The 25,698-nt window shown below is 51.2% G+C and overlaps 1 protein-coding gene across 3 annotated transcripts; it reads left to right on the forward strand.

Annotated features, from left to right (window-relative positions):
* Positions 1–1,373: 1,373 nt before the first annotated feature.
* Positions 1,374–24,423, forward strand: Fscn1 (fascin actin-bundling protein 1). 3 transcript variants are annotated; one of them, XM_035444802.1, is made up of 7 exons: positions 1,374–1,584; positions 7,213–7,464; positions 11,937–13,364; positions 21,524–21,680; positions 21,769–21,890; positions 22,115–22,282; positions 23,161–24,423. In XM_035444802.1, the coding sequence occupies exons 3-7, from the start codon at positions 12,533–12,535 to the stop codon at positions 23,361–23,363; spliced, it is 1,482 nt and encodes a 493-aa protein (XP_035300693.1). In that variant the 5' UTR covers positions 1,374–1,584; positions 7,213–7,464; positions 11,937–12,532; the 3' UTR covers positions 23,364–24,423. The 3 variants fall into 3 exon arrangements, with proteins under 3 accessions (XP_035300693.1, XP_035300695.1, XP_027269350.1); XM_035444804.1 differs by having other exon boundaries at positions 7,245–7,464; XM_027413549.2 differs by lacking the exon at positions 7,213–7,464.
* The last annotated feature ends 1,275 nt before the right edge of the window (positions 24,424–25,698 follow it).

The raw sequence follows: 25,698 nt of genomic DNA on the forward strand, positions 1-25,698 counted from the left end.
TAATTGAGCAGGACATGCAGAGGTGTCAACCTTTGGTCTACACACACACATGCACACATGCTCACACATACACTCACAGACACACATGCGCACACTCTCATAGTCACCCCCCCCCCACACACACACACTCATACTCACACACTGGAGAAGCAGAGACCCAGTGGATCTCTGGGACTTAGACTCACTGGCCCACTAGACTACACTACTACTTGGCAAGTTCCATACCTGAGGAATGATGGTGCAGTCATCCTCTGATCTCTACATGTATACACATACACTCACACGCAGAGAAAACAAAATTAAGGGTTGGGGTAGTAACTCAATTGGCAGCATGTTCTCAGTCTGGGTTTGATCCCCAGCACTATATGAAACTGGATATGAGCCATGTAGGAAAGCTGTAGGATTCCACGGTGCACAGCTGTAATCCGAGAATGCCTACAGTGAGGTGGGAGGCAGACAGGAGGATCACCAAGACCCACTGGTGGCTAGTCTGAAGCATCCAGAGTAACAGAAACAAGAGAGATGCTACCTCAAAAAGAGAAAAAGATTGAAGGTGAAAACTAACTCCTAGAGATTGTCCTCTATTGCCCGGCGTTGGTGGCGCATGACTTTAATCCCAACACTGGGGAGGCAGAGGCAGGCAGATCTCTGTGAGTTCGAGGCCAGCCTGGTCTCCAGAGCGAGTGCCAGGATAGGCTCCAAAGCTACACAGAGAAACCCTGTCTCAAAAAACCAATAAATAAATAAAACAACAAATCAAGCCGGTTGGTAGTGGCAGATGCCTTTAATCCTAGCACTTGGGAGGCAGAACTCTGTGAGTTTGAGGCCAGTCTGGTCTATAGAGTGAGTTCCAGGACAGCTAGGACTACACAGAGAAACCCTGTCTTGAAAAACAAAAGTCCAAGGCTAGTCTTGATCTCAGAGTGAGTTTCATAGCCTGGGCTTACATGAGACCTTGTCTCAAAAAACAATAAATAACGTCAAGCTGTGGTGGTCTGTGGTAGTGGTGGTATACAACTTTAATCCCTGCACCCTGTGGGTTCGAGGCCAGCCTGGTCTACAAAGCAAGTTACACAGAGAAATCCTGTTTCAAATCCCACCCTCCGACATACACACACAAAAAACCCAAACAAAATAAATGATAAATAAATAAAATATACACTTTTAAGGGCCTGGTTTAGATAGTCAGGGAAATATGATGTCTGGCATCTGGGAAGTCATCCCAGGACTTTAAAGCTATTTGCTGAGGATAACAAAGACAGAGACTATTCTAGGCTACATTCTAGTTACCCAATCCTGGGAATCCCCTATTCCGGGGCTTTTTTTGTTTCTAGCTATAGTCCCTTGTCTTCCTGTTTAGACAACAGAATTGGGCTTTTCTGTTTCTCAATTTCAGCTCTCAAGGGAGAAAGGGGAGTTCCCTTAGAAGCCCGGGGAAGTTGCCAGGGTGGACCCCAGCTGTCCTGCCTGCTCTGCACTTTCCTGTGAACACAGGTGATGACACAGCCTGGTTGGGCTGAGATCAGACTTCCAGCAATTGCACATGGAGGCCTTGAGAAAGGACGACCAGGTTGTGGAGAGCAGGTGGGTCTTAAGTCTCCCGGATCTGCAGTTACAGGAGGTTGTGATGTGGGAGCTGGGATCCGAGCTTGGCTCCTCTGCAAGACCCACCAGTTCTGCTTTTGTTTGTTTTTTGTTTTATTTTTTTTTCGAGACAGGTTTTTTTTCATGTAGTCCTTGCTGTCCTGGAACTCCCTCTGTAGACCAGGTTGGGCTCAAACTCGGAGATAAAAGGTGGGATTAAAGGTGTGCACCACCACTGCACTGCCAGAAATACTCTTAAGCATAGAGAAGCTTTAGACCCTCACTCTTCGTAATTCTCCTGCCTCAGCATGAGGGTGCTGGAATTACAGGTGTGTGCCACCATGCCTGGTTATTTTTCTCTCTTGAACATGGGACAAGTGCTCAATGTTTATTGGATTAGGAAAACCATGAGGCAGGGTTCTAGAAACTGGCTTTGCCACCCCAGTTTAGGGGGGAGTTGTCTGAGGTCCAGGTACTTCAAAGGACAGATGGGCTCCAGCTCACCAGAAGGGGAACCCTGAAGGTCTCTGAGGGGATAGGCTTGGGTAACTGCCAGGCAGGCAAGGCCAAGACCTGGCATCAACCAGTGGCCCCTCTTCTGGCAGAGATATTTTGGCATGAGCCTGGCTCTGCCCATGACACTAATGCCCTCTTAATTAGTCAGGCTCTTGCCAAGCACTGGCCACCATTGTCTCATTTTAAAGAATTCACCTTGGATCCTGAGCTGTTCTGGCTCAGATGAGGAGGGTGGATGGCCAGGTGTTTTGTCCTTCCTCCAGGGGAGCTGGGCTCAAGGCTGGCTCCTGGGGCCAGCCCAGGTTTCTCCCACGGAAACTGTAACTTAGAAATTGTGCATGATGGGGCACACCTGCAATCTTAGAACTTGAGGCAGGAGGATAGCTGATAATTTGAAGCCAGCCTGGGCTAATTGGGGGATCCTATGTCTACATACTTCCCCCGAAAATGCTGGCAGGACTGGGAAAGATGTCTCAGTGGTTGCTACTCTTGTAGAGGGCCCAGGTTTGATTCCTAGCATCCACAACTTGGTGGCTCATAACTATATGTAACTCCAGTTCCAGGCGCTCCAACCAACACCCTCTTCTGGTTTCTGAGGCCCCTACACTCACACACATGCACACACACAAACACACACCATAAATAAAAATAAAATAAACAAAAAATAATAAAAATAAAAATAAAAAATGAAATAAATCTTAAAAGCAATGACAACAACAAAATGCTGGACATGGCAATACACCTTGCACTGCTAACACTGGGGAGGTGGAGGCAGGAGGATCAAGACTTGGAAGCAAGCTTGAGATAGACCCTGTTTCAAACAAACATGAAGCAAAAAGATTTCAGGAATAGGTTATAGGCTGCTTCCACCCTTTGGCCCCTATCTATGTATATTTGGTTTTTTGAGACAGTTTCTCTATGTTGCCCTAGCTGTCTGTAGACCAGGTTGGCCTTACACTCAGAGATCTGCCTGCCTCTGCCTCTCTAATGCTAGGACTAAAGGTGTGTTCTACCACTGCCTGGCTTCTTCCTTCCTTCCCTCCTTCCTTCCTTCCTTCCTTCCTTCCTTCCTTCCTTCCTTCCTTCCTCTTAAGACTTATTTATTATGTATACAGTGTTATTCTTTTATTTAAAAAGAAGAAAAGAGAAATGCTGAGACATGAGACATGTTGACTATAAGTTTATTATGAGGCCCGGCAGAGTAGAGAGACTAAGAAGAGGAACAGGGGTAAATGGCTGACCACCATGGCTGGTTGCCACAGAGAGACAGAGAGAGAACATAGGTGAGAGAGAGAGTAGAGAGGAAGCCGAGAGGAAGAGAAAGAGTAAATGGGCAGGGATCTGTCTTTTTAAAGGGGTCCTCTGCACCTGCGTGCAGACTTAGTTCCCGTGGAACCTTGGGCTGACCAGGGTACTGCCTGTTCCACCAGGTAACAGGGGCAGGCCAGCCTAATGCCTGAACCTTTCATGCAGTATTCTGGCATGTACATGCCAGAAGAGGGAACCAATCCTCATCATAGATGGTTGTGAGCCACCATGTGCTTTTTGGGAATAGAACTCAAGACCTCTGGAAGAAACAGCTAGGGCTCTTAACCTCTGAGCCACCTCTCCAGCCCCCCTCCCTTTATTTATTTTTAAGATAGGGTCTCATGTAGTCCAGGCTAGCCAAGACCTTGACCTAGAACTCCAAGTGGTGGGACAACAGGCCCGCATCATTCCTGGTTGGTTTCTTGTTTTGTTTTGTTTTTGTTTTTTTGAGACAGGGTTTCTCTGCGTAGCTCTGGATATCCTGGGACTAACTCTTGTAGAGGCTGGCCTTGAACTCACAGAGATCCGCCTGCCTCTGTCTCCGGAGTGCTGGGATTAAAGGCGTGCGCCACCACTGCCTGGCCATCATTACTGGTTTATGTAGTGCTGGGAATGGAACCCCAGGCTTGTTTCCCAGATGCTTGGTAAACACTCCACTAACCCAGCCTCTTCCCCACCCCTTCTTGGAGTGCCTGGTGACAGGTTCTGGCTGGCTTCCTCCTTCCTGTCCCCCTGCCTCAGTCTCCTGAGTACTCGGATGACAGGTGTGTGCTACACATCCAGCTGATATGGACTTTCACGGTGATCACACCCTTGGCTGGGACAGTCTCCTGATTTTTTTTTTAATTTATTTACTTATTTTTATTCCATATACAGTGTTCTGTCTGCATATTTGCCTGCACACCAGAAGAGGGCACCAGATCTTATGATAGATGGCTGTGAGCCACCATGTGGTTGCTGGGAATTGAACTCAGGACCTCTGGAAGAGCAGCCAGTCAATGCTCTTAACCTCTGAGCCATCTCTCCAGGCCCAGTCTCCTGATTCTAACTGGGGCCACCGGGCAGGTTCGGTGCCTACCTTAGATGGGGGCATTTTAGGACCCACGTGGAAGGAAGGTCACAGTTTGTCTATTCAGTTCTGCTAAGAAAGTCAGCTATAGGCTCATCCCTATCATCCCAGCACTCAGGAGGCTGAAGCAGGAGGGTGATCGCAGACAGGTTTAAGGCCAACTTGGGTTACATGAGATTCTGTCTCAAAAAGACCTAGGGGCTGTGAAAACAGCCAGCAAAATACTTGCTGAGCAATTATGAGGACCTGTGTTTTATCCCCAGATCTCAAGTAAAAAAAGCTGGATATGAAGCCAAGTGTGGTGGTGCACCCACTCCAGAGGCAGAGGCAGGCAGATCTCTGTGCATTTGAGGCCAGCCTGGTCTCCAGAGTGAGTTCCAGCCAGGGTTACACAGAGAAACCCTGACTTGGGGTGTTGGGGGCTGGGTATGGGTAGATGTGCTTGTAATCCCAGCCCTGGGTAAGCAGAGGCAGGTGAATGAATCTATGGGTTCATTAGCCTGTCTAGTCTAATCTGTGAGCTCTAGGTTTTGGGGAGACATCCTGTCTAAATAAACACCAGCAGATGTCCCAAGGAAGGACACTCAAGGCTGACCTACAGCCTCCACCTCCACATGCATGTGCAAAGGTGTGCTGTCCACACACACACACACACACACACACACACACACACACACATACCACAGCAAGCAAAAACATTACAAAAACAAAACCACTTTTTTTTTTTTTTTTTTTTGGTTTTTTGAGACAGGGTTTCTCTGTGGCTTTGGAGGCTGTCCTGGAACTAGCTCTTGTAGACCAGGCTGGCCTCGAACTCACAGAGATCTGCCTACCTCTACTTCAGGAGTGTTGGGATTAAAGGCGTAAGCCGCCAACGCCCAGCTCAAAACCGGATTTTGTTTAACTTATTTTATGTGTATGGGTTTTTTGCCCACATGCATGTCTGTGTGTCACATACATTCCTGGTACCCTTGGAGGACAGATGAAGGCATTGAATCCCCTAGAACTGGAGTTGCAGAAGACTGTGAGCCACTGTGTGGGTGCTGGAAACTGAACTTGGAACCTCTGGAAGGGCAGACAGTACCCTTAACTGCCAAACCATGTTTACAGCTCCCCAAACCCATATTTTCTAAGAGCCACCAGACCAGAAAACTGTGGGTCAGATCCTGTTGTGTTCAGTTTCCTTGAAGGCGAAGAGCATCTCGGGTGTTGATGGAGACAAAGCAATGGTAGGTGACAGCCTGGCCTGCCCTCCTGGTCAAAGGCAGCAGGCCTGGTGTGGCTCAGGGCCTGGGGGCAAAGCCCAGCTGGGGACTCATCCAGGCTGGAGTGTGGTCCTAGCATTGGCCCCTCCCACTTCCTAGACTCTGACAGGCAAGTAGCGCCAGTGGTGCCAGGCTGCTTCGAGGGGCCCTCGGAGCAGGTGACCACAGAGCCACAAAGAAGCTATTCATGGCCTCTGGTTCACGAGGCTGCCCCTTTATTGAGGGCTTGAACCACAGACGGCTGTGTGGTTTGCACGGAAGCTAATTCTGAGCTGTCTAGCCAGCTACAGTGATCTCTGTGTGTTCAGGTACCTATCTATCTCTATCATTTATTAGTCTATCTATATCTAGCATCTATCAATCTCTCTCTGTCTACCTATTCATACGTGTATATATACATTATTTTTTGAGACAGGGATTTTCTGTGTAGCTTTGTAGACAAGGCTAGCTTTGAACTCACAAAGATCCACCTGCCTCTGCCTCCCGAGTTCTGGGATTAGTGCCCGGCCCTATCCATATCTATTTATCCCTACCTCCTCTTTCTATCTGCCTATCCATATCTATCTAGCTATCTATTTATCTATCTTCATCATCATCATCTATCAAGCTATCTATATCATTTATCAATATATTTATATCTATCTACCATTTATCAAAATCAACCTATTCATCCATATCTATCCCTATCTCTCTGTATCTATCTATCTATCTATCTATCTATCTATCTATCTATCTATTCATCTAATTAGCTACCTGAAGAAGGCTTTCATGTAGACCCACCAGCCTTAACACTATTCATAGCAGAGGATGGTCTTGAACTTCAGACCCTCCTGTCACTACCTCTTGAGTGCTAGGGTCACAGATTTGCCCTGCCTTGCCTGGTTTATGAGGTAATTCAGGCAGAACCCAGGATTTCACTAACATTTGAGCCACATCCTTAGCTGTATTCAATGTTTTCTTTTACAGTCTTATTTATTTGTGTGTGGGCATGTGTGCCATGGTGCTGTGTGTGGGGGTCAGAGGACAACCTGTGGGAATCAGTTCTCTCCTTTTACCATATGGGTCCTAGGAACTGAGGTCATCAAGCCTGGTGGCAAGTGCTTTTTTTTTTTGGTTTGTTTTTTTCAAGACAGGGTTTCTCTGTGTAGCTTTGGAACCTGTCCTAGAACTAGCTTTGTAGACTAGGCTGGTCTTGAACTCACGGAGTGCTGGGATTAAAGGCATGCACCACTACCGCCCAGTGGGTGGTAGCAAGAGCTTTTACCTGTTGGGCCACCTCGTTGGCTGTATTATTTGCTCTTTTGAAATAGGGTCTTATGTAGCCAAGGCTGGCCTTCAATGCACAACGTAGTCAAGGCTTGCTTGCAACGTCTCAATTTCTTGTTTGTGCCTATCAGGTGCTGGGATTTCAGGTCTGTGCTGTCATGCTTGGGGGAGGGAGGTTGTTTGAGCAAAGGTCTCTTTTGGTAGGTGGCAATCTTCCTGCCTCGACTTCCCTACAGCTGCCCAGCACTGATGTCCTATTGAGACCAGGGAAACTGAGGTTCAGCTAGGACAAGATCACACACAGCTGTGAGGAGCTCCACTGAGCAGATCTGCTGACAGCCTCTCAGGGCCAGGCCTTCTGCGACTACCAGAGCATGGAAGGTTGGACCCTGCCTTGCTCCTCCAGTTCCCGAGTTCCTGGGAAAGTGTGAATGAGATTTCCAGGAAAGCCAGGAGGTGAGAGACTGCAAAGTTGAGGTGGTAAGGGGGTGCCATTCAAACTACAGCCTGGAACCACAGGGAGCTGGGTGTGGTGATGCATGCCTACCATCTCAGCACTCAGGAGGTAGAGGCAGGAGGATCAGGAGTTCAAGGTCATCCTCAGCTACATAGTAAATTTGAGGCTAGACTGGGCTACATGTGCTCTGTCACAAAGAATCAGCATAGGAAAAAAAATACTGCGACATCATGGAGATGGGTGCTGTGCAGCCCAGGGAGTCACTGCTGGGCCTCTGGGGGTCCCTGCTTTGCAGGGATCTTGGGGACTCTGCAGACCTCCCAAGCATCCTCCCTCAGGGAATTAAGTACAAGGTAGGTGTCAGGGAACAGGGCAGCCTGTCCCTGTGGCCTTAATCCCTGTCTGGAGCAAGTGCAGGGCACAGCATCCAGCCAGGAGCGACTCTGTTAAGTGCTTCTGTTTTGTGCTGTGCCCTCATCCTAGCAAGGATCAGGTGGCACTTGGTTCCCCATGGGGCCCAGGGACACAGTGTCCATGTCCCCATCTTTCCCCAGAGGGACCTGAGGTGGGGCTGAAGGGAAGACCTCGTGATGTGTACAGGGCTAGCTCATCCCTTGCAGGACACAGGTGCCAGGGTCAGGGACACTTAGGAAGGTGGGCATAGAGCAGGACAGAGCTCAGTGTGACTCTTACTGAATTTGCCTACAACAGGGAGACAGCAGCAACAACAATAATAACAGCCCCTGCACAAAGCTCAGTGGTTACAAGATCCAGCCAAAACTGCGGAATTCTCAGTTCACAAGGACATCCATCCTCTGCCCCAGGAGCTAACCTGGGAGAACTCGCCCCCAAGCCTTCACCGAAGCTAGAGCAAATGCTTATGTATCACCAACAATAGCTCAGAGAGAGCTTAAAGGGGCCTCCCTGTCACCAGAGGCAGAGGCAATCAATCTGAAAACATATAACTGGTCTCATGTGTGTGTGCCTCTGTGTGTGTGTGTGTGTTACAGATCCAGGCAAAGAAAAGTGAAAAACATTGGGATTAGTATTAAAGGGTTAACTGTTAGGGCGGTCTGGTTCACATAAGCTAACTGTATGCAACTGAATATTATGTTGTATTGAAAAGGAATGACGAAGAGACTTTTTTTTTCTCCTGAGACCAGGTTTCTCTGTGTAGCTTTGGAGCCTGTCTTGGAACTTGCTCTGTAGATCAGGCTGGCCGTGAGCTCGCGGAGATCTGCCTGCCTCAGTCTCCTGAGTGCTGGGATTAAAGGCCTGAGCCACCACTATCCAGGTGGAAGCTACTATTTTTAACAAAGAATATGTAGTAAGACATGTAAAGTAAAAGTGGGGCTGAAGGGACAGTAAGTGCTTACATTACAAACACAAGAACCTGAATCCCATCCCTGGAACCCAAGGAAAAAAACAGGTATGGCCAGGCATGGTGGCACATACCTTTGGTCTGTGAGTTTGGGGCCATCTGAGGCTACATAGCAAAACTCTGTCTCAAAAAAAGAAAAAAAAATAGAAGAGGAGGAAGAGAAAGAGGAGGAGGAGATGAGAAAAGACAAAACAAATAGCAAATGACCACATAGCTGGGGATCAGGAGTTGGTATACATCTTAGGCTATATAAGAGTCTTTCTCATGAAACCAAAATCAAAGAAACAAAACAACATAAGGTGGTAACTCAGCTGCAGAGTGATCACCTAGAATCCCCCAGTGAGGGGCTGGGGTGTGGATCAGTGGTAGAGCACCTGCCTAGAATCCCCCAGTGAGGGGCTGGGGTGTGACTCAGTGGTAGGGCAGCTGCCTAGAGTCCCCCAGTGAGGGGCTGGGGTGTGGCTCAGTAACAGACTGCTCACCTAACATGCAAAAGGCCATGGCTTTCATTGAAAATATCACAAAACAAATGAAATTATCAGAGGAGTTGAATATACATTCATGTTTGCTTGTCTCATTTAAAGAAAAACACAAGCAAGGATCTGTACCTGGTGGTGGAGAGGGTGGGGTGGGAATGGGGCGGTGAAAAGTTGTTTCCTCATTTATATTTGAACTATGCAGCTGTAGATGTATTGTCTGTTCCCAGGGATGGCACATGAAATGATGACAATTAAGGCTTTGGTTCTGCTGAAATGAACCTCAATTCTCCACAGATGACCTCATCCAGGGCCAGATGGATTTCCCCCAACATTTAAGCCACTATTCTGAGTGCAGGACCTGCCTTGCCCTAAGGGGAAACCCAAGGATCCTCTCTGTGGTCTCCTTCCCACTCTGATTGTGTGTGTGTGTGTGTGTGTGTGTGTGTGTGTGTGTGTGTGCTTGTACATCTGTGCATGTGTGTGCGCAAGTGTATGTGAGCGTGCATGCAAGCAAGCGTGTGCATGTGAGTGCAGACCAGATGTTGATGTTGGTCTTTCTCAATTGCTCTCCACCTTATTTTTATTTTTTTGTGTGTGAATGTCTGTGGGCACTGAATGCGTGGAGGGCAGAAGACAAATTATAGAAGTCAGTTCTTTTCTTTCAGTATATGGGTCTTAAGGAGCCAATTTAGGTCTTCAGGCTTGGAGACAAAGACCTTTACCTGCAGAGACATCTTGCTGGTTCCTCCATCTTATTAAGATTCTTTTTTTTGGGGGGGGGCAGGTTTCGAGACAGGGTTTCTCTGTGTAGCTTTGGAGGCTGTCTTGGAACTAGCTCTTTTGGCCCAGGCTGGTCTTAAACTCACAGAGATCCGCCTGCCTCTGCCTCCCGAGTGCTGGGGCTAAAGGTGTGCGCCACCAACACCCAGTCAGGCCTGAACTTTATTCTTATGCTTGCACAATCTGAACTCTGCCTATTGAGGCATTTCCCCAGGCCAGTTTTTTCCACTTACCTGTGTGTGCCTGAATGTATGTATGGGGGGGGGCATTTGTGTAGCACAGTGCAAGGGGGTAAAGTCAGAGGACAACTTGAGGGAGTTGGTTTTCTCCTTCTACCAGGAGGGTCCTGGAGACTGAATTCAGAATACTTTTGTCCTCAGAGCCTTTGCTCTAGCTCCCAACTTTTTTTTTAATTAATCTTTTTTAAATTTTTATTTAATTTTATTTTTACGTGCATTGATGTGACAGTGTCATAACCCCTGGAGATGGAGTTACAGTCAGTTGAGAGCAGCCATGTGGGTGCTGGGAGTTGAATCTAGGTCCGCTGGAAAAGCAGCCAGTGCTTTTAACTGCTGAGCCATCTCTCCAGCCCCCCACTTTGGGTTTTTGAGGCAAAGTTTCATATAGTTCACGCTGGCCTGGAGTTCCATATGTAGCCTACGATGACCTTTTACTGCTGATCCTGGTTCCTGATCCTCTGATGTGCTAAGGTTACAGGTTTGCACCCCACACCCAGCCATCCCCCACAACCTGAGCCTAAAGCTTGGGACTGATGGTGAATGCACCCATGTCCTGACCTGATGGTAAATGACTAATCAATAGCTAGCATTTATGGAGCCCTGACACATATCAGACATTGGCTTAACTGCCTGATGTGTAATGAGGCTAACTTGTCCAAGTCTGCCCGAGATGCTCCTGGGTTAAACAGGTTTGAACAGAGTACTAGATCCCAGGCACCCCTCAGTATAGAGTTTTGGGTGTTACTGCTTTCAGTCTTCTGACTTGCTTCCCCAAGGCTGGCCTTGAACTTGTAGCAATCCTCCTGCCTCTGTCTCTCAAGTTCTGGGATTACATGTATAAGTCACTGTACCCAAGAATATATATATTTACTACAGAAAAGGGAAAGCTCAGAGAGTCTAAGTAATCTGTCCAAAGTCACACGGCCAGAGAGGGTGGCTGGGCATTGACCTAGTTCTTGGTGACCTTTTCCATGACCTCTAAGGGATTTCCCAGCAAGGATTGCTAGGGGCTTCTCTACCCTTCTTCTTTGATAGTCCCTAGAAGGAACTGCCTGGGACAGGGATCTGTTTGGACACAGATCACCCTAAGGACTGGTCAGCCTGTGGCTGGGCAGGGCCAGAGGGCTCAGATCTTGTGGGCAGCCTGTGGTAGAGCCAGCATTCCAGGGGCCTGCCTGGCATGTGGGGAATGTCCTAGAAGTTTCAGTCTTCCAGAAACTCAAAGGGAAGTGTTCTTACATGGGGTGGTGGGTGGTGGGAGGTGGTGTTTGGTGGGAATGCCCCTCTGGTCTGGAATCAGAGGGGGTGCAGTCAGAATCACACTGGGGCTGTGCCATGCCAGCCAGTTGTCCTGTTTTTTGGATCTTCCTCGTAAACAGACTGCAATCTCTGCCTTACCTACCCGGCTTCCTGGTCGACCAGCAGCCCAGGGTTTTAGCATCACCAGAGTGGGAATGCTGGTCACTGACTTGTGCCACAGGGTGGCTGTACTCTACACTGGTCCTGGAATAGAACAGGCCCTGAGAAACCCTGAGGCGGGCGGGTAGAGCTCTGTATGCTCCTTGCTGAGTCCAACCTCTGTTCTACCCCAGGATCCTCTGTTTCCAGCCTGTGTCTTCCGGTGTCTCTGGCCTCTTCAAGGAACAGCGCTAAAGCTACTTCCTGGTGCTCCCTGGACCCCTCCCTCCATCCGGAGCGTATCATTACCTTAAACCTGGCTGATCCTTCCCATCTGCTAGGTTTGGGGGTGGGGTGCTCCAGGGGAGCCCCAGAGAGCAGGAGAAAGTTGGGGATCATCCAAATACTGAAGAGGACGCTAGTGGAGGGGCAGTTAATTGGACTAGCCAACCAGCACGAGCCAGAGGCAGAATTGCTAAGAGTTCGAGTCCAGTCTGAGCTATACAGCGACTTCAAGGCCAGTCCGGGCTACAGAGTGAGAGCCTGTCTTAAAACCCAGAAAAACCCTCAGGAGAAGCGCAGAGGCCCCGGCGCGCACTGCAGAGCCCCCTCCCCTGGCAGGACGGACAGGGGCGTGGCCTAACAAAGTGACGTCACCCGCATATAAAACCCAGGGCGCCGCCGGTCTGGCTTTGTGGAGCGCTGCAGCGGGCTAAGCTGTGCTGCTGAACAAAGGAGGTCGGGCGCAGCCACCCAAGCTCCCGGGGCCACTGGGCCGCCCTCCGCCACCATGACCGCCAACGGCACAGCCGAGGCGGTGCAGATCCAGTTCGGGCTCATCAGCTGCGGCAACAAGTACCTGACAGCCGAGGCGTTCGGCTTCAAGGTGAACGCGTCCGCTAGTAGCTTGAAGAAGAAGCAGATCTGGACGCTGGAGCAGCCTCCCGATGAGGCGGGCAGTGCGGCTGTGTGTCTGCGCAGCCACCTGGGCCGCTACCTGGCCGCCGACAAGGACGGCAACGTGACCTGCGAGCGCGAGGTGCCCAGCGCCGACTGCCGCTTCATCGTCGTGGCGCACGACGACGGCCGCTGGTCGCTGCAGTCCGAGGCGCACCGGCGCTACTTCGGCGGCACCGAGGACCGCCTGTCGTGCTTCGCGCAGAGCGTGTCGCCGGCAGAGAAATGGAGCGTGCACATCGCCATGCACCCACAGGTCAACATCTACAGCGTCACCCGCAAGCGCTACGCGCATCTGAGCGCGCGTCCGGCCGACGAGATCGCGGTGGATCGCGACGTGCCTTGGGGCGTCGACTCGCTTATCACCTTGGCCTTCCAGGACCAGCGCTACAGCGTGCAGACGTCGGACCACCGCTTCCTGCGCCACGACGGGCGCCTAGTGGCGCGGCCCGAGCCAGCCACGGGCTACACTCTCGAGTTCCGCTCCGGCAAGGTGGCCTTTCGCGATTGCGAAGGTCGCTACCTGGCCCCGTCCGGGCCCAGTGGCACCCTCAAGGCTGGCAAGGCCACCAAGGTGGGTAAAGATGAGCTCTTCGCCCTGGAACAGAGCTGCGCTCAGGTGGTGCTGCAGGCGGCCAACGAGAGGAACGTGTCCACGCGCCAGGGTGAGTTGGGGACATGTCCCCCTTTTGGGTCCTGATAAAGTGCACAAAAGCATCCTCCCAACTCGGGCATCCTTCTGCTTCCCGATCCCCCTCCCCCATGCGCTCCCGTTAGGCACACAGGCCTTTATGCCTCGCCTAGAGGGAGGTGGGCTTGTGTTTTAGAAAGACTGGGTATCACTGTGTAGCCCTGACCGTCCTGGAACTCGCTCTGTAGACCAGGCTGGCCTCGAACTCACAGAAATCCTTCTGCCTCTGTGTCTTGAGTGCTGGGATTAAAGGCCGTGTGCTACCTCCCCCTGTCCAGGATGTGCACTTCTGCCCGGAGGAGGTGACGTGGGGTGCGGCCTAGCATATCCTAAAGCAACGTTGTCCACCTCCCCCACCCCTGGCTGGGGGCGTGGGTCTCCCTAGACCTAGTTTAGATCTTCTCTGTTCCCTCTTCCCAATCTGGTTGTGGGCTGATCCTCTAGGATAGGCTGCCCCAGGTCTTGGGAAGGAAGGGTTCACCCTTGTCCATTTCCTCCTGCACCCTTCCTCCTGTTCCTCGGGCCTTTGGCTGGAGGGCCAGGAGATGGTCACCCCTGCTCCTCCCGCCTTTCCTGGCGAGATGGAGGTTTGGCGGGGCTTTTGATCCCGGCGGGGTGTGCGGGGCGGGGTCGGCCCTGCTACGGGGGAGGGGGGGATGTCCGCCGGGGCCGCCCCTCCCCCACCCCGCCTCCCCTCGCCTAGGCCTGGCGCTCCGGGCCGCGGCCTTTGTGAGCAGGGGGGCGGGTCGCCTCGTCTGGGCCCTCCCTCGTCCCCTTTGTCCTGCTAGGGCTCTGCAGATGGGAAAACCAGATGCGGTGGAGCTGGGGGAGGGGATCGTCTTGGGCGGGTCCCTCTGCGGAGGAGCCACCCCCAACCCCCTAGGCGTCGTCCCCGGCCCTGGGTACTGTGGTGTGGAGGCTCGGAGTGCAGCCGCCTGGGTCTTCTTCGCACCCCGGCTGGCGGGTGGCGTGGCCCTGGTGGCTGCGCGCCAGGTACCCTCCCTGCCCTCTGGTGCACGCCTCGCGGTCCGGCACTCGGCCCTGCGAGTGTCTAGAAGCCTCTACCCTCGAGTGAACCGGTCCCCAAGGCCCCTAACTGGGAACAATCGTTTGCAACTGGATCTGTCCCCATCCAGGGCCTCCAGCAGGCTGGCAGGCCATTTCCGACCCGCATGGGCGTGCCACAAGTAGGCGCCTCCTTTCTGGCATACCCCTTACTTCTTTGCCAAAGGGTCTTTGCTGCCTGCTGGCAGGGGCTTGTGAGATCTCGCTGCCTTGGATGGGAAACTGGACCCCAGGATTTGGAGATAGCTGAATGGGAGCCTGTGGCGAGGAAGACCTCCCTCCCCCAATGCAGAGGCCCAAGCTCTGGGTGGGGCCTCCCAGAGTTTGGCTGAATTAACCCTCAGAAAGGTGCAGCAGCCATTTGCTTTAGGTTACACAGTAAATCAGCAACATGCTGAATTGAGTGTATTTGATTCCAGAATGTTCTCTCATTTTACACACACACACACACACACACACACACACACACACACACACACACACACTCCAATGCATGTCAGCTTCTCTTGTTTCACAGTTTCACATTGCTGGATGAAGGGTCAGAGTTCCCACCTGTTTAACAAACACGGAGATATAAGAGATAGTAAATGTCTCTTGGGAACAAGACTGGAATGTACAGCAAATGATTGGGGGTACAGGACCAGGGTACTAGATTATCAAGGTCAGGGGTCTCTTCTGAGCTGCCCCCGGAGAGTGAATAGAAGAAATTCCGCAGGCATCAAGTATATGGACTGGTCTTGCAGGCGGAGGGCACAGTCAGTGCAAAGGCCCTGAGGCAGGGAGGTGCAGAGAGAAAACCCTGGATATCCGGGAGGAAGACTGGCTGGGATTTGGGACTGGAGGGAACCCTGCAGATGCCAGGGACTCCCTGGCAGAGAGACTGGCTGTCTACTGAGCTGTGTCCAAGGCTTGCTGCCCTGGGGAATGTTAGGCTGAAACAGGTGACTTAGACCCTTGGGGCCAGGAAGGAGCTAGAGTTTTGCGAGCCTGGGCAGGTACTCCCCTGAGTGTGTCATGATTGTACATGATTCACGCTGATGAGGCAGGAAGAGGTAGAAATTGGATCTGAAGGGAACTTGGAGTCATGGTTAGACCTCTTCTGCCCTCATATTGGGGGTCTGAGTCTCATTCTCATGTCAGCCAACTCCCTGGCTTTTTTGAGGTGAGCTGCTGGGTGGGTGTGCCGGGGAGGCCATTTTGGGCAGGCCTGCGTGGCAGGGAGGCGGGGCTGGGCTTCGGAACTCCTAGCCAGGAATAGGGGGAGGGAAGGCGCAATTTGGGGCTGTGAATCATCCCTGCCAAGTTGCTTCCTGCTCCCCGGCCTCAGTTTCCCCATCTGTAAAACAGATTCCTGGGTCCTGGAAGGTGTAGATCGCATGAGAGGAGTGAACAGGATAGGGGGAGAGTCTTCTGATCCTCACAAGCCCTTGCTGGCTCAAGGAGACCCTGTGCTGTATCTTCCCACACTGCCCAACCTGGTTCACATGTTGGGTTCTTACCCCCTGCCCCAGCATGCTTTAGAAGGGTCTTGTCCCCATCATTTCTGGGGTGGCTGGCTGGGCTTTGTGGGATGTCTAAGGGTCCCGAATTCTTGACAGGATTGGCATAGTTTTGAGCCCTGAGTGGACTCTGGGGGGTGAAGTGAAGTCCTGGAGGATTCTAAGCTGAACCCCCTTCCTAAATCAGATGGGTTGTGGAGGATGCTTATTTAGAATAAGGCAAGAGAATCTGGCAAGCTGCTGAGCTCAGGAGGCGGGTGAGGGTTGGGGGACCCTCTGAGTCACCAAAGCCTGTGAAGCTGGAAGATAACCACGCCCCCTCCTGTGGGCTCCTGGAGCCTGTGACTCAGGTTTTCTGTGCTGCACTGTTGAAAAAAAATCCCACAGAAATTCTGTTACCATAGCAACGCAGCTCCAATGTGATTCCAAGGCCAAGTGGGGTCTTTCCCCCTGGGCTGGGCCTTGAAGCGGCCATTCTGCAAGGGGACTGACTTTCCCCACCCTTCCTGCTGAGGGCGGAGACCTCTGCATCTCCTAGGCAACAGACCCTCACATCCTTTCAGGGTCCCAGCAGAGATGATCTTTTTTGGCAGGGTAGGGAGACTGAGGCACAGAGAGGCGAAGGCATTCACCAAAGGTGTCTAGAGTCCATATTTGGTGCCTCACTGGCCTCTTAGGCCTTTAAACAAAGCTTGGCTGCAACAGCCCCTTTGTACCTGGAGATGAGATCCGGATGGTGGCCTGGATGAGGTTCTTTTTGTCCTCAGTCTGAATGGTCTCATTTCTCAGAAATTACTGCAAGGCTGACTATTGGTGTATTGTCCTCGGTACTGCCCCGCCTGGAACTCTGTGCCCACAACTTCTTGAGCCCGTGCCTCTCCCTTGTACAGGGATAGCTTGCATGCTGGGAAGCCAACATTTCAGCCGCCTTTACCTCACCCACCTTAGCTTTGGTTTTTGTCTTGTCCATCTGGCTTTCAAGTCTCCATCCTCCTGCCTCCATCCCCAGAATGCTGGGTTGAGAGTTGTGGGCCATCACTTCTGATTGGCTTCCAGCCCCCTCTTGCTTGCCTATCTTGGAGCAGCATTTTGCTGCTGGGGTGGTTGGGAGGGGCTTTTCTTTTCTTTTTCCTGAGACAGGGTTTGTCTGTGTAGCCTTATCTATCCTGGAACTTGCTCTATAGACCAGGCTGGCCTCGAAGAACTCAGAGATTCGCCTGCCTCTGACTCCTGTGTGCTGGGAGTAAAGGTGTGATTTGCTTTTATTGTGGGAAAGTGCTGGTCAAACCTGAGGCCTTGTGCATGACAGGCAGGTGCTCCACCGATGACCACACCCTCAGCCCCCCCCACTTCTCCCCCCATCTAGGCAAATGCTGTTACTGAGTCACATTCCCAATGTTGGCTTTTCTTTCTCTTTTTCAAAATAAAATTTTACTCTAATTACCTTCATCAATTATTTGTATGTGGGTGTGTATATAGGCTACAACACACACATGGAACTTGGTCTGGTGGGAATCAGTTTTTTCTTTCAACCAGTTGGGCCCTGGAGATGGGACTCTGGAGGCTTGGTGACACGGGCTTTTACCCACTTAGGTCCCAGTGCTGGGTTGTCCTGGCTGTCCCATTACCCTCTGGGCATGTATTAAGTGAATGGGATTCCTTGCCCTTGTTGGCCCTAGATGTGGCTATTCTCTCAGTGGGCTGTGCTGACCCAGCTTTCTCTGCACATGGCAGCCCAATTATAGGCAGGCAGAGGGGGCAGTGGGAAGCACCCCACATTCATGCGGCCAGCTGTCTTCTCAATGTTTAGCAGTCCCTGTTGTGGCCCTGGGCAGGAGAGCCAGTTTCTGCTTGAGAAGGTGGGCAGTTGAGCAGACTCCAGCCCAGAGCTGTGGCTTTGGGGTGGCTGCCTAGCCTGGGAGGGCCTTCTCACCCTCTCCCATGCTTCAGTGGAGGGACTGGGTTAGGATATTGGGTGACCCACCATCGAAGCCATGTCTGCTGATCTAGAAGTGAGGGATAAGACATGGCCAAGCATTTGTCTATCCCCAAGAAACCCCTTGGTTTTGTTGGGTAACCTTGAGTCAAGGCCATGCCACCTCGAAACCTCATTTACTTTGTGAGGTAAGGGTCCCCATTGCACAGCACAGATAGAGACACTGTTGACAGGATGGCACTGGCTCACCCTTGGATGGGATGTCGACCAGGAATGGGTTCCTAGGGGCAAGGGTAAAGTGGGGGGCATCTGCCTTCTCCTACTTGGTCCCTGCTTCATTAGGACACTTAAAGACAATCTTTAAACCTGGCAGTGTACATTGTGACCTGGCTGAGGGCATTTTTAGAAATGCCTCAGTTTGTCTTGTTAGGACCCACGATCCCGCTTCCAGGTGGAGGCAAAGCCAGTGTGCAGAGCAGGTCCTAGGAGCAGCACCTTACTTGGGCTCAATGGGGTCATGTAACACGGGAATTTAGCAAGAAGTCAGAAAGCCTTGGGGCACACACCTGTAATTCCAGCACTCAGAAGGCAGAGGCAGGTGGATCTCTTGACTTCAAGGCTAGCCTGGGATAGACAGTGAAACCCTGCCTCAAACAAAACCAAACCAAAAAAGAGGGAACGATGGAGAGATGGCTCAATGCTGTAGGATGTTTGTTCTTTTGTTTTTTTTTTTTTTTTGAGATAGGGTATCTCTGTGTGAGAAAACCCTGGCTGTCCTGGAACTCTAGACCAGACTAGTCTCTAACTCAGGTCCACCTGCCTCTGCCTCCTGAGTGCTGGGATGAAAGGTGTGTACCACCACCACCCGGCTCTACAACACTTGTTCTTACAGAGGACCAGCGCTTACATGGTGGCTCACAGCCATGTGTAACCCAGTTCTAGGAGATCTGGCCTCAGAGGACACCAGGCCCACATGTGGTTCATATCCACACAGACAGGCAAAACATACATATAAAATACAAGTCTTTTCCTTTTTTTTTTTTTTTTTCTAGACAGGGTTTCTCTGTGTAATAGCTTTGACTGTCCTGGAACTCACTCTGTAGACCAGACTGGCCTCAAGCTCACAGAGATCCACCTGCCTCTGCCTCCCAACTGCTGGGATTAAAGGCATGAGCCACCACTGTCCAGCAAGAAATATATATGTCTTTTAATTAAAGAAAATTAGCCGAGCAGTGGTGGCACAGGCCTTTAATCCCAGCAATCAGGAGGCCGAGACACTCGGATCACTGTGAGTTCGAGGCCAGCCTGGTCTACAGAGTGAGTTCCAGGAGATCCAGAACTGTTACAAAGAGAAACCCTGTCTTGAAAAAACCAAAAAAGAAAAGAAATCAATAAAACAGAGAGGAAAGGGGAGGCCCAACAACCTTTTTGGGTGGCCATGTCCACCAGCAGGGAGATGGTAGGGTAAGCTTCAGTGTCTGTGGCTGGTGGGGGCAGGGATAGAGTATGACTTCATCTTTCTCCCTTTTGAGAGTGTGTGGTGCTGGGGATGGAGTGCTGGGCTTTCCACCATGCTAGGCAAGCACTTTACTACAGAGCTATATTCCCAATCCCCTCTCTGTTTATTTTATATATAGCCCTGGCTTAGAACTCATTACATAGACTAGGGTGACCTCAAACTGATAGAGATTCACCTCTGCCTCCTGAGTACTAGGGATAAAGGCATGTACCACCACACCCATCTTCTTTTTTAAAAAAAAATGCATTTGGCTGAGTGGTGGCCCATACGTTTAATCCCAGCACTTGGGAGGCAGAGCAGGTGGATCTCTGTGAGTTCCAGGACAGGCTCCAAAGATACACAGAAAAACCCTGTCTCAAAAAACACCCCCCCCCAAAAGCATATATTATTAGTTTTGTATACAAATAGCAATAGAACTTTTCTGGGGCCCGGGATTGGGTTCTAAAGATTGGTTCCAGTCTTTAGGTGGTGGTCCACATGCTATGATATACATTTAGATGTCAGACAGAGTCCGTTCTCCTTCTGCCGTGTTGGTCCCAGTATCACACTCAGGTTGTTAGGCTCAGTGGCAGGTGTTTTTACTTCAAAGGGCCTGCAACCCTTTGTGTGTTGGAGCGCGCTGGGGGTGGGGTCCCTGTGGTGTAGCTCAAGCTAGCCTTGAACTTCTGATCCTTTATGCAGTTCTGGGGGTGGACCCCAGGACTTGGTGCATGTTAGGCAAGCACTCTACCAACTGAATTATAGCCACAGCTCTATCTTATGTTTTGAGATAGGGTCTCACTCGTAGCTGAGGCTAACCTCAGCCTGCTGAGTGCTGCGATGATAGGCGTGGGTTGCCAGGCATAGCTCATACTTTATATTCTTTTACTTTCACAGATCCCCTCTTTGAGAAGTGGGTAGTGAGCCCCCTTTTACCAGCACCCCGCAATGTGACATTCTGCAGAACTGGCTCCATCTGTGTGTTTGTTCGATGGTTTTGGTTGTATTTAAAGCAAATTCCCAACACTGGGGCGACTTATCCGGAAACGCCCCCATCTGTACCTACAAAACCAGGCCGATCCTTACATAACAGCCGCATTGCCTGACTGGAACCAATCTTTAGAACCCAATCCCGGGCCCCAGAAAAGTTCTATTGCTTGGCTTTAGAACAACTTTGTGGGTGGTTCGTTTTGAAGTTTGAAGACTTACTTCCTTTTTGTCTTTTAGGGTGCTAGAGATTAAAGAAATATATATATATATATATTGAAAGAGAGAGAAAGAGAGGGAGGGAGGGAGAGAGTGTGTTTTATATATCCCTGGCTGGCCTGACTCAGTCTTCTGAGGACTGGTACCTCTGATTTTCATTATATATGTGTGTGCCCCTAACATGGAGGTCAGAGGTCAACATCAGCTATGTTGTTATCTGTCATTCTACACACCTTTTGTTTTTTCTGAGACAGAGTTTCTCTGTAGCTTTGGAGCCTGTCCCGGAACTCGCTCTGTAGACCAGGCTGGCCTTGAACTCACAGAGATCCACCTGCCTTTGCCTCTTGAGTGCTGGGATCAAAGGTGTGCACCACCACCATCCAGTTTACACACTTTTTTTTGAGCTGGGGTCTTACTATGTAGCTCTGGATGTCTTAGACCTCACTTTGTGGACCAGACTGGCCTCAGACTCACAAAGATCTAGCTCTGTCTCCTGACTGTCCACTCTGTACTTGACACTGGAATTTCAGCCAAATGTGGTGGCGCATGCCTTTAATCCTAGCACTTGGGAGCCAGGGGCAGGCGGATCTCTTCAGTTCAAGGCCAGCCTGGTCTATAAAGCAAGTTCCACACAGAGAAACCCTGTCTTGAAAAACCAAAAACAAAAGAAAAAAAAGGGATCTCTCAGTGGCCTAGAGATCGGTGATTTAGCTAAGTCATTGACTTTCCTGTATTGGGATTTTCAGCTCTACTGCCATGCCCGGCTTTTATGTGGTTTCTAGGGATCTGAATTTAGTATCTGCGCAAGTGCCCACTGCCAGGATACCATCTGAGGGATCAGAGCCCCACTTGAGGAAGCCCACTGCCCTGTGGCACCTTGAGTGCGGTGAGATAACAGTGGCCTCATTGGCCGGGGTCTCCCTCTGCAGGAATGGACCTGTCGGCCAATCAAGATGAAGAGACTGATCAGGAGACCTTCCAGCTGGAGATTGACCGTGACACGAGAAAGTGTGCCTTCCGCACCCACACGGGCAAGTACTGGACGTTGACATCAACTGGAGGGGTACAATCCACTGCATCCACCAAGTGAGTGACACCCCACCCCCGAATCATTCTCCTGGGACTGGGCAGCTCACTTGACCCCCGTGTTGCCAACCCCTCTCCTCTTCCCCAGGAACGCTAGCTGCTACTTTGACATTGAGTGGTGTGACCGTCGCATCACTCTAAGAGCATCCAATGGCAAGTTTGTGACTGCCAAGAAAAATGGTCAGCTGGCCGCCTCAGTGGAGACAGCAGGTAGCCACATGGGGGCGTGCACCCAAGCCTGTTTCCTTAGTGTCTTAGAGGGACAGTCACCCTGTGGTCAGTCACCAGCCCCACCTGAACCTCTCTCTCTGTGTGCAGGCAGCTCCTTAGGTTGGCACGGTTAACCCTTAGCTTCTTGATGTCCTTCTCTGAGGCACACCCTGGCTGGCCCATCCCTGTTGCTATAAACTCAATGGTCCCTTTCCCTGTGACAGGGGACTCTGAACTCTTCCTCATGAAGCTGATTAACCGCCCCATTATCGTGTTCCGTGGGGAGCACGGGTTCATCGGCTGCCGCAAGGTCACGGGCACCCTGGATGCCAACCGCTCCAGCTACGATGTCTTCCAGCTGGAATTCAATGATGGCGCCTACAACATCAAAGGCAGGTTCTCTGGGTGGGGATGCTTACAGCCATTCAGGGTCATCAGGGGATGGGTGTCCGGTGGCCACTGGGGTAGCTGCTTCCCCTTTTGTCTGTAGAGAGAACTTTCCCAGCCTATCCTAGGCAGATGGAGAAGGTGGGAAGCGGCTGGGGATGGTGGTGCATGGCTATAACCTGAATCTGAGGCAGGAAAATTATCTAAAAAAGAAAAGAAAGGATAAAAGGAGAAGATAGAAGATAAGGATATGATACCTTGGCTGTGGGACCAAGACTAGGATGAGAGGACTCCCAACGGTCCTGAGGTGTAAGATGTGTGTGTATGGCCTTGGTAAGGCAAAGCCCACTCCTTTCTTTATAGTGATGAGGACTGAACTCAGCCACACCCAGCCCCTCACTGGGGGATTCTAGGCAGGGGCTCTACCACTGAGCCACACCCCAGCCCCTCACTGGGGGATTCTAGGCAGGGCTCTGCTGCTGATCTACACCCCTCTTTTTTTTTTTTTTTTTTGAGACAAGGTCTCACTATGTGTTCCTAGCTATCCTAGAACTTGCTTTGAAGACTAGGCTGCTCTTAAAGTCAGATATACCTGCTTCTGCCTCTCAGATGTTGGGGTTAAAGGTATATGCCACCATGCCCAGGCCCTAGTCCTCTTATATTTTTTTTAGGTTGAGATGGGGTGTCAGTAAATTTCCCAGGATGTCCTTGAATTCTAGATAATCCTCCTGCCTCAGTTTCTTGAGTATTAGGATTACAGGACTGTTCCCACGTCTAACTGACCCCACTCAATTCTGGAAGTTGACTGTGGGAGGGGATATTAACCCTTTCAGGAATGGGTGTGGGGTGGGAACACAGCTTGACATGTAGTCTTCCTCCCCAGACTCCACGGGCAAGTACTGGACAGTGGGCAGTGATTCCTCGGTCACCAGCAGCAGCGATACCCCTGTGGATTTCTTCCTTGAATTCTGTGATTACAATAAGGTGGCCATCAAGGTGGGTGGCCGCTACCTGAAGGGGGACCACGCTGGGGTCCTGAAGGCCTGTGCGGAGACCATCGACCCCGCCTCACTCTGGGAGTACTAGGGCCACCTGCCCTCTGCGGGCCACTCATCCAGTCCCTCCTGCTATCCTAACTCGCCACGTGGCCCTGCAGCAGGTGGCAAGCCCCTTGCCTTTCAAACTGGAAACCCAAGAGAAAACGGTGCCCTTGCCTGTTTGCCCTCTGTGGACCCCTTACCCCTAACTCTCTGCTCCCCATGGGTCAGCGGCTGCAGACTGTCCCTGGGAGGGACTTTGGGTCCCTTCTTTGCCATGGGGCATGCTGGCACCTATCTTCTGACCTCAGACAACTCTGAGCCTTATTTCCCCAGGAAGTGGCCTAGGAGAAGGGGGGCGGGTGTGAGGGAATTACCCCGCCCCTGAGCTTGTAACTGGAATCCCTCCCCCTGGAGATCACACCTCTTTGACTATCTGGCCCCAGCACCTGGAGGCAAGCCTTTTGGTGGGACTGAAGCCAGGTGCAGCCTGGTTTGCCCACAAGTTTTTGGTTTTTGTTTTTTTCCTGTATCATGGCTGGAGAGTGGTCTTTGGGTGGCACTGCCAGGTCGCCCCTGCACATTCTGGGGTTGGGGGATGGGCCTTGCCCCCATCTCTTTCCTTTTTACCCTGGCCTGACTGGAAGCAGAAAAATGACCAAATCAGTATTTTTTTTGTTTTTAGAGGAAATGTTACTGTTGAAAGGGCCCCTGGGCAAAACTTGCCTGGCTGGTTGTAGCTGTGAGTGGTCTTGGGGGAAGACACTGACACCTGGCCTCCCCAGTGGGCTCCCTTCCTTCCTCCCTACCTCCCTCCCTGCCTGCCCACCTCCAGCCCTGGCCCTGTGATTGGTGCTCCATGTCTTCCTGACACCTCGGGGCTCCTGGGGTGGGAGAAAGCCAGGTGTGTCCCTCCTGGGAACCCTGGAGTAAACCTCAGGGGGGCCCTTCCCAGACACCCCATTCTACCAATTCCCCAACACCGTGCATCTCATTCACTCGGGGTGTCTCGGTCTTTTATTTTTTTGTAACTGTCATTTGTATAACTCTGAAGACCCATGATAGTAGCTTTGAACTGGAAAATAAAATAACACCATGTCTGCAGCCTGTGTATGTCTCACAGAGGAAGTGGATGGGGCCCAGGGAAGGACCAACCTGGATATTTAAAAGTGTAGGCTGCAGGGTGGTGGTGGTGGTAGTGGTGCTGGTGCTGGTGCTGGTGCTGGTGCTGGTGGATGCCTTTAATCCCAGCACTCTCGAGGCAGAGACAGGCAAATCTCTGTGAGTTCAAGGTCAGCCTGGTCTACTGGTCACGTTCCAGAACAGTCTCCAAAACTACAGAGAAACTGGGTTTCCAAAAACAACAATAAAAAGTTCAAGCCAAGGGCAGACAAGAGGTTTCAGCAGGTAAAGTTGCTTGCTGCCAAGCCTGATAACCCAACACCCATGTGAGGAAATCTGGTGCAGTGGTGTACACCTCCTCCAGGGTTTGGAGGAAGGGTAGAGACAGGAGGATCCCTGGAGCTTGGAGGCTGCCCAGCCTTGCCTAATCTGTGAGCTCTGGGTTCAGTGAGAGGCCCTGTCTCAGTAAGGTGAGGGTGGGTTGAAGAAGACACCCCAAATAGACTTCTGGCCTCCACACCGAGACAACACACACACACACACACACACACACACGCACGCACGCACGCACACACACACGCACGCACACACACACACACACACACCCCAAATAGACTTCTGGCCTCCACACCGAGACAACACACACACACACACACACACACACACACACACACACACACAAGCCAGGCCTGTGATCCCAGCTACTCAGGAGAGGAGGTTGAGGTAGGAGGATCATAGATTCAAGGCTGCCAAGGTTGCGGAGTGGGTTCAAGGCTAGCCTTTGGGCACCTTGAGGGGCAGGCTGGATGTAGTTCGTGGGCAGCATAACTGAGGCTCTAGATTCAATTCCAATAAGTTTGACCACAAAATGTGTTGGTCAAACCAGGCATGGTGGTGCAAGCCTTTAATCCCAGCATTTAAGAGTCAGAAGCAGGCAGATATTTGAGTTTGAGAACAGTCTGGTCTACAAAGCAAGTTCCAGGACAGCCAGACCTGTCTCGAAAAGCCATGAAGGAAGGAAGGGAAGAAAGAAAGTCAAGAAGAAAGAAAGTTAAGAGACAAGCCAGTAGGCTGCCTTCATCTTTGGAGGGCAGGCTAGTGTCTTAGTGTGCCAGAGGGTCTGCGGGTTGAAACCTACAGGATTCTAGTGGCTTGTCTATGCGAATCCTCCCGACAGTCAGGTACTTTGTTGGGACTTTTGGAACATCCCAGAGTCCCATTTATGCAGGGGGACACTAGGGCGTAAGGAAGAAAAAAAAAAA

This window comes from Cricetulus griseus, chromosome 4, assembly GCF_003668045.3.
Source record: "Cricetulus griseus strain 17A/GY chromosome 4, alternate assembly CriGri-PICRH-1.0, whole genome shotgun sequence".
Classification (NCBI taxonomy): Eukaryota; Metazoa; Chordata; class Mammalia; order Rodentia; family Cricetidae; genus Cricetulus; species Cricetulus griseus.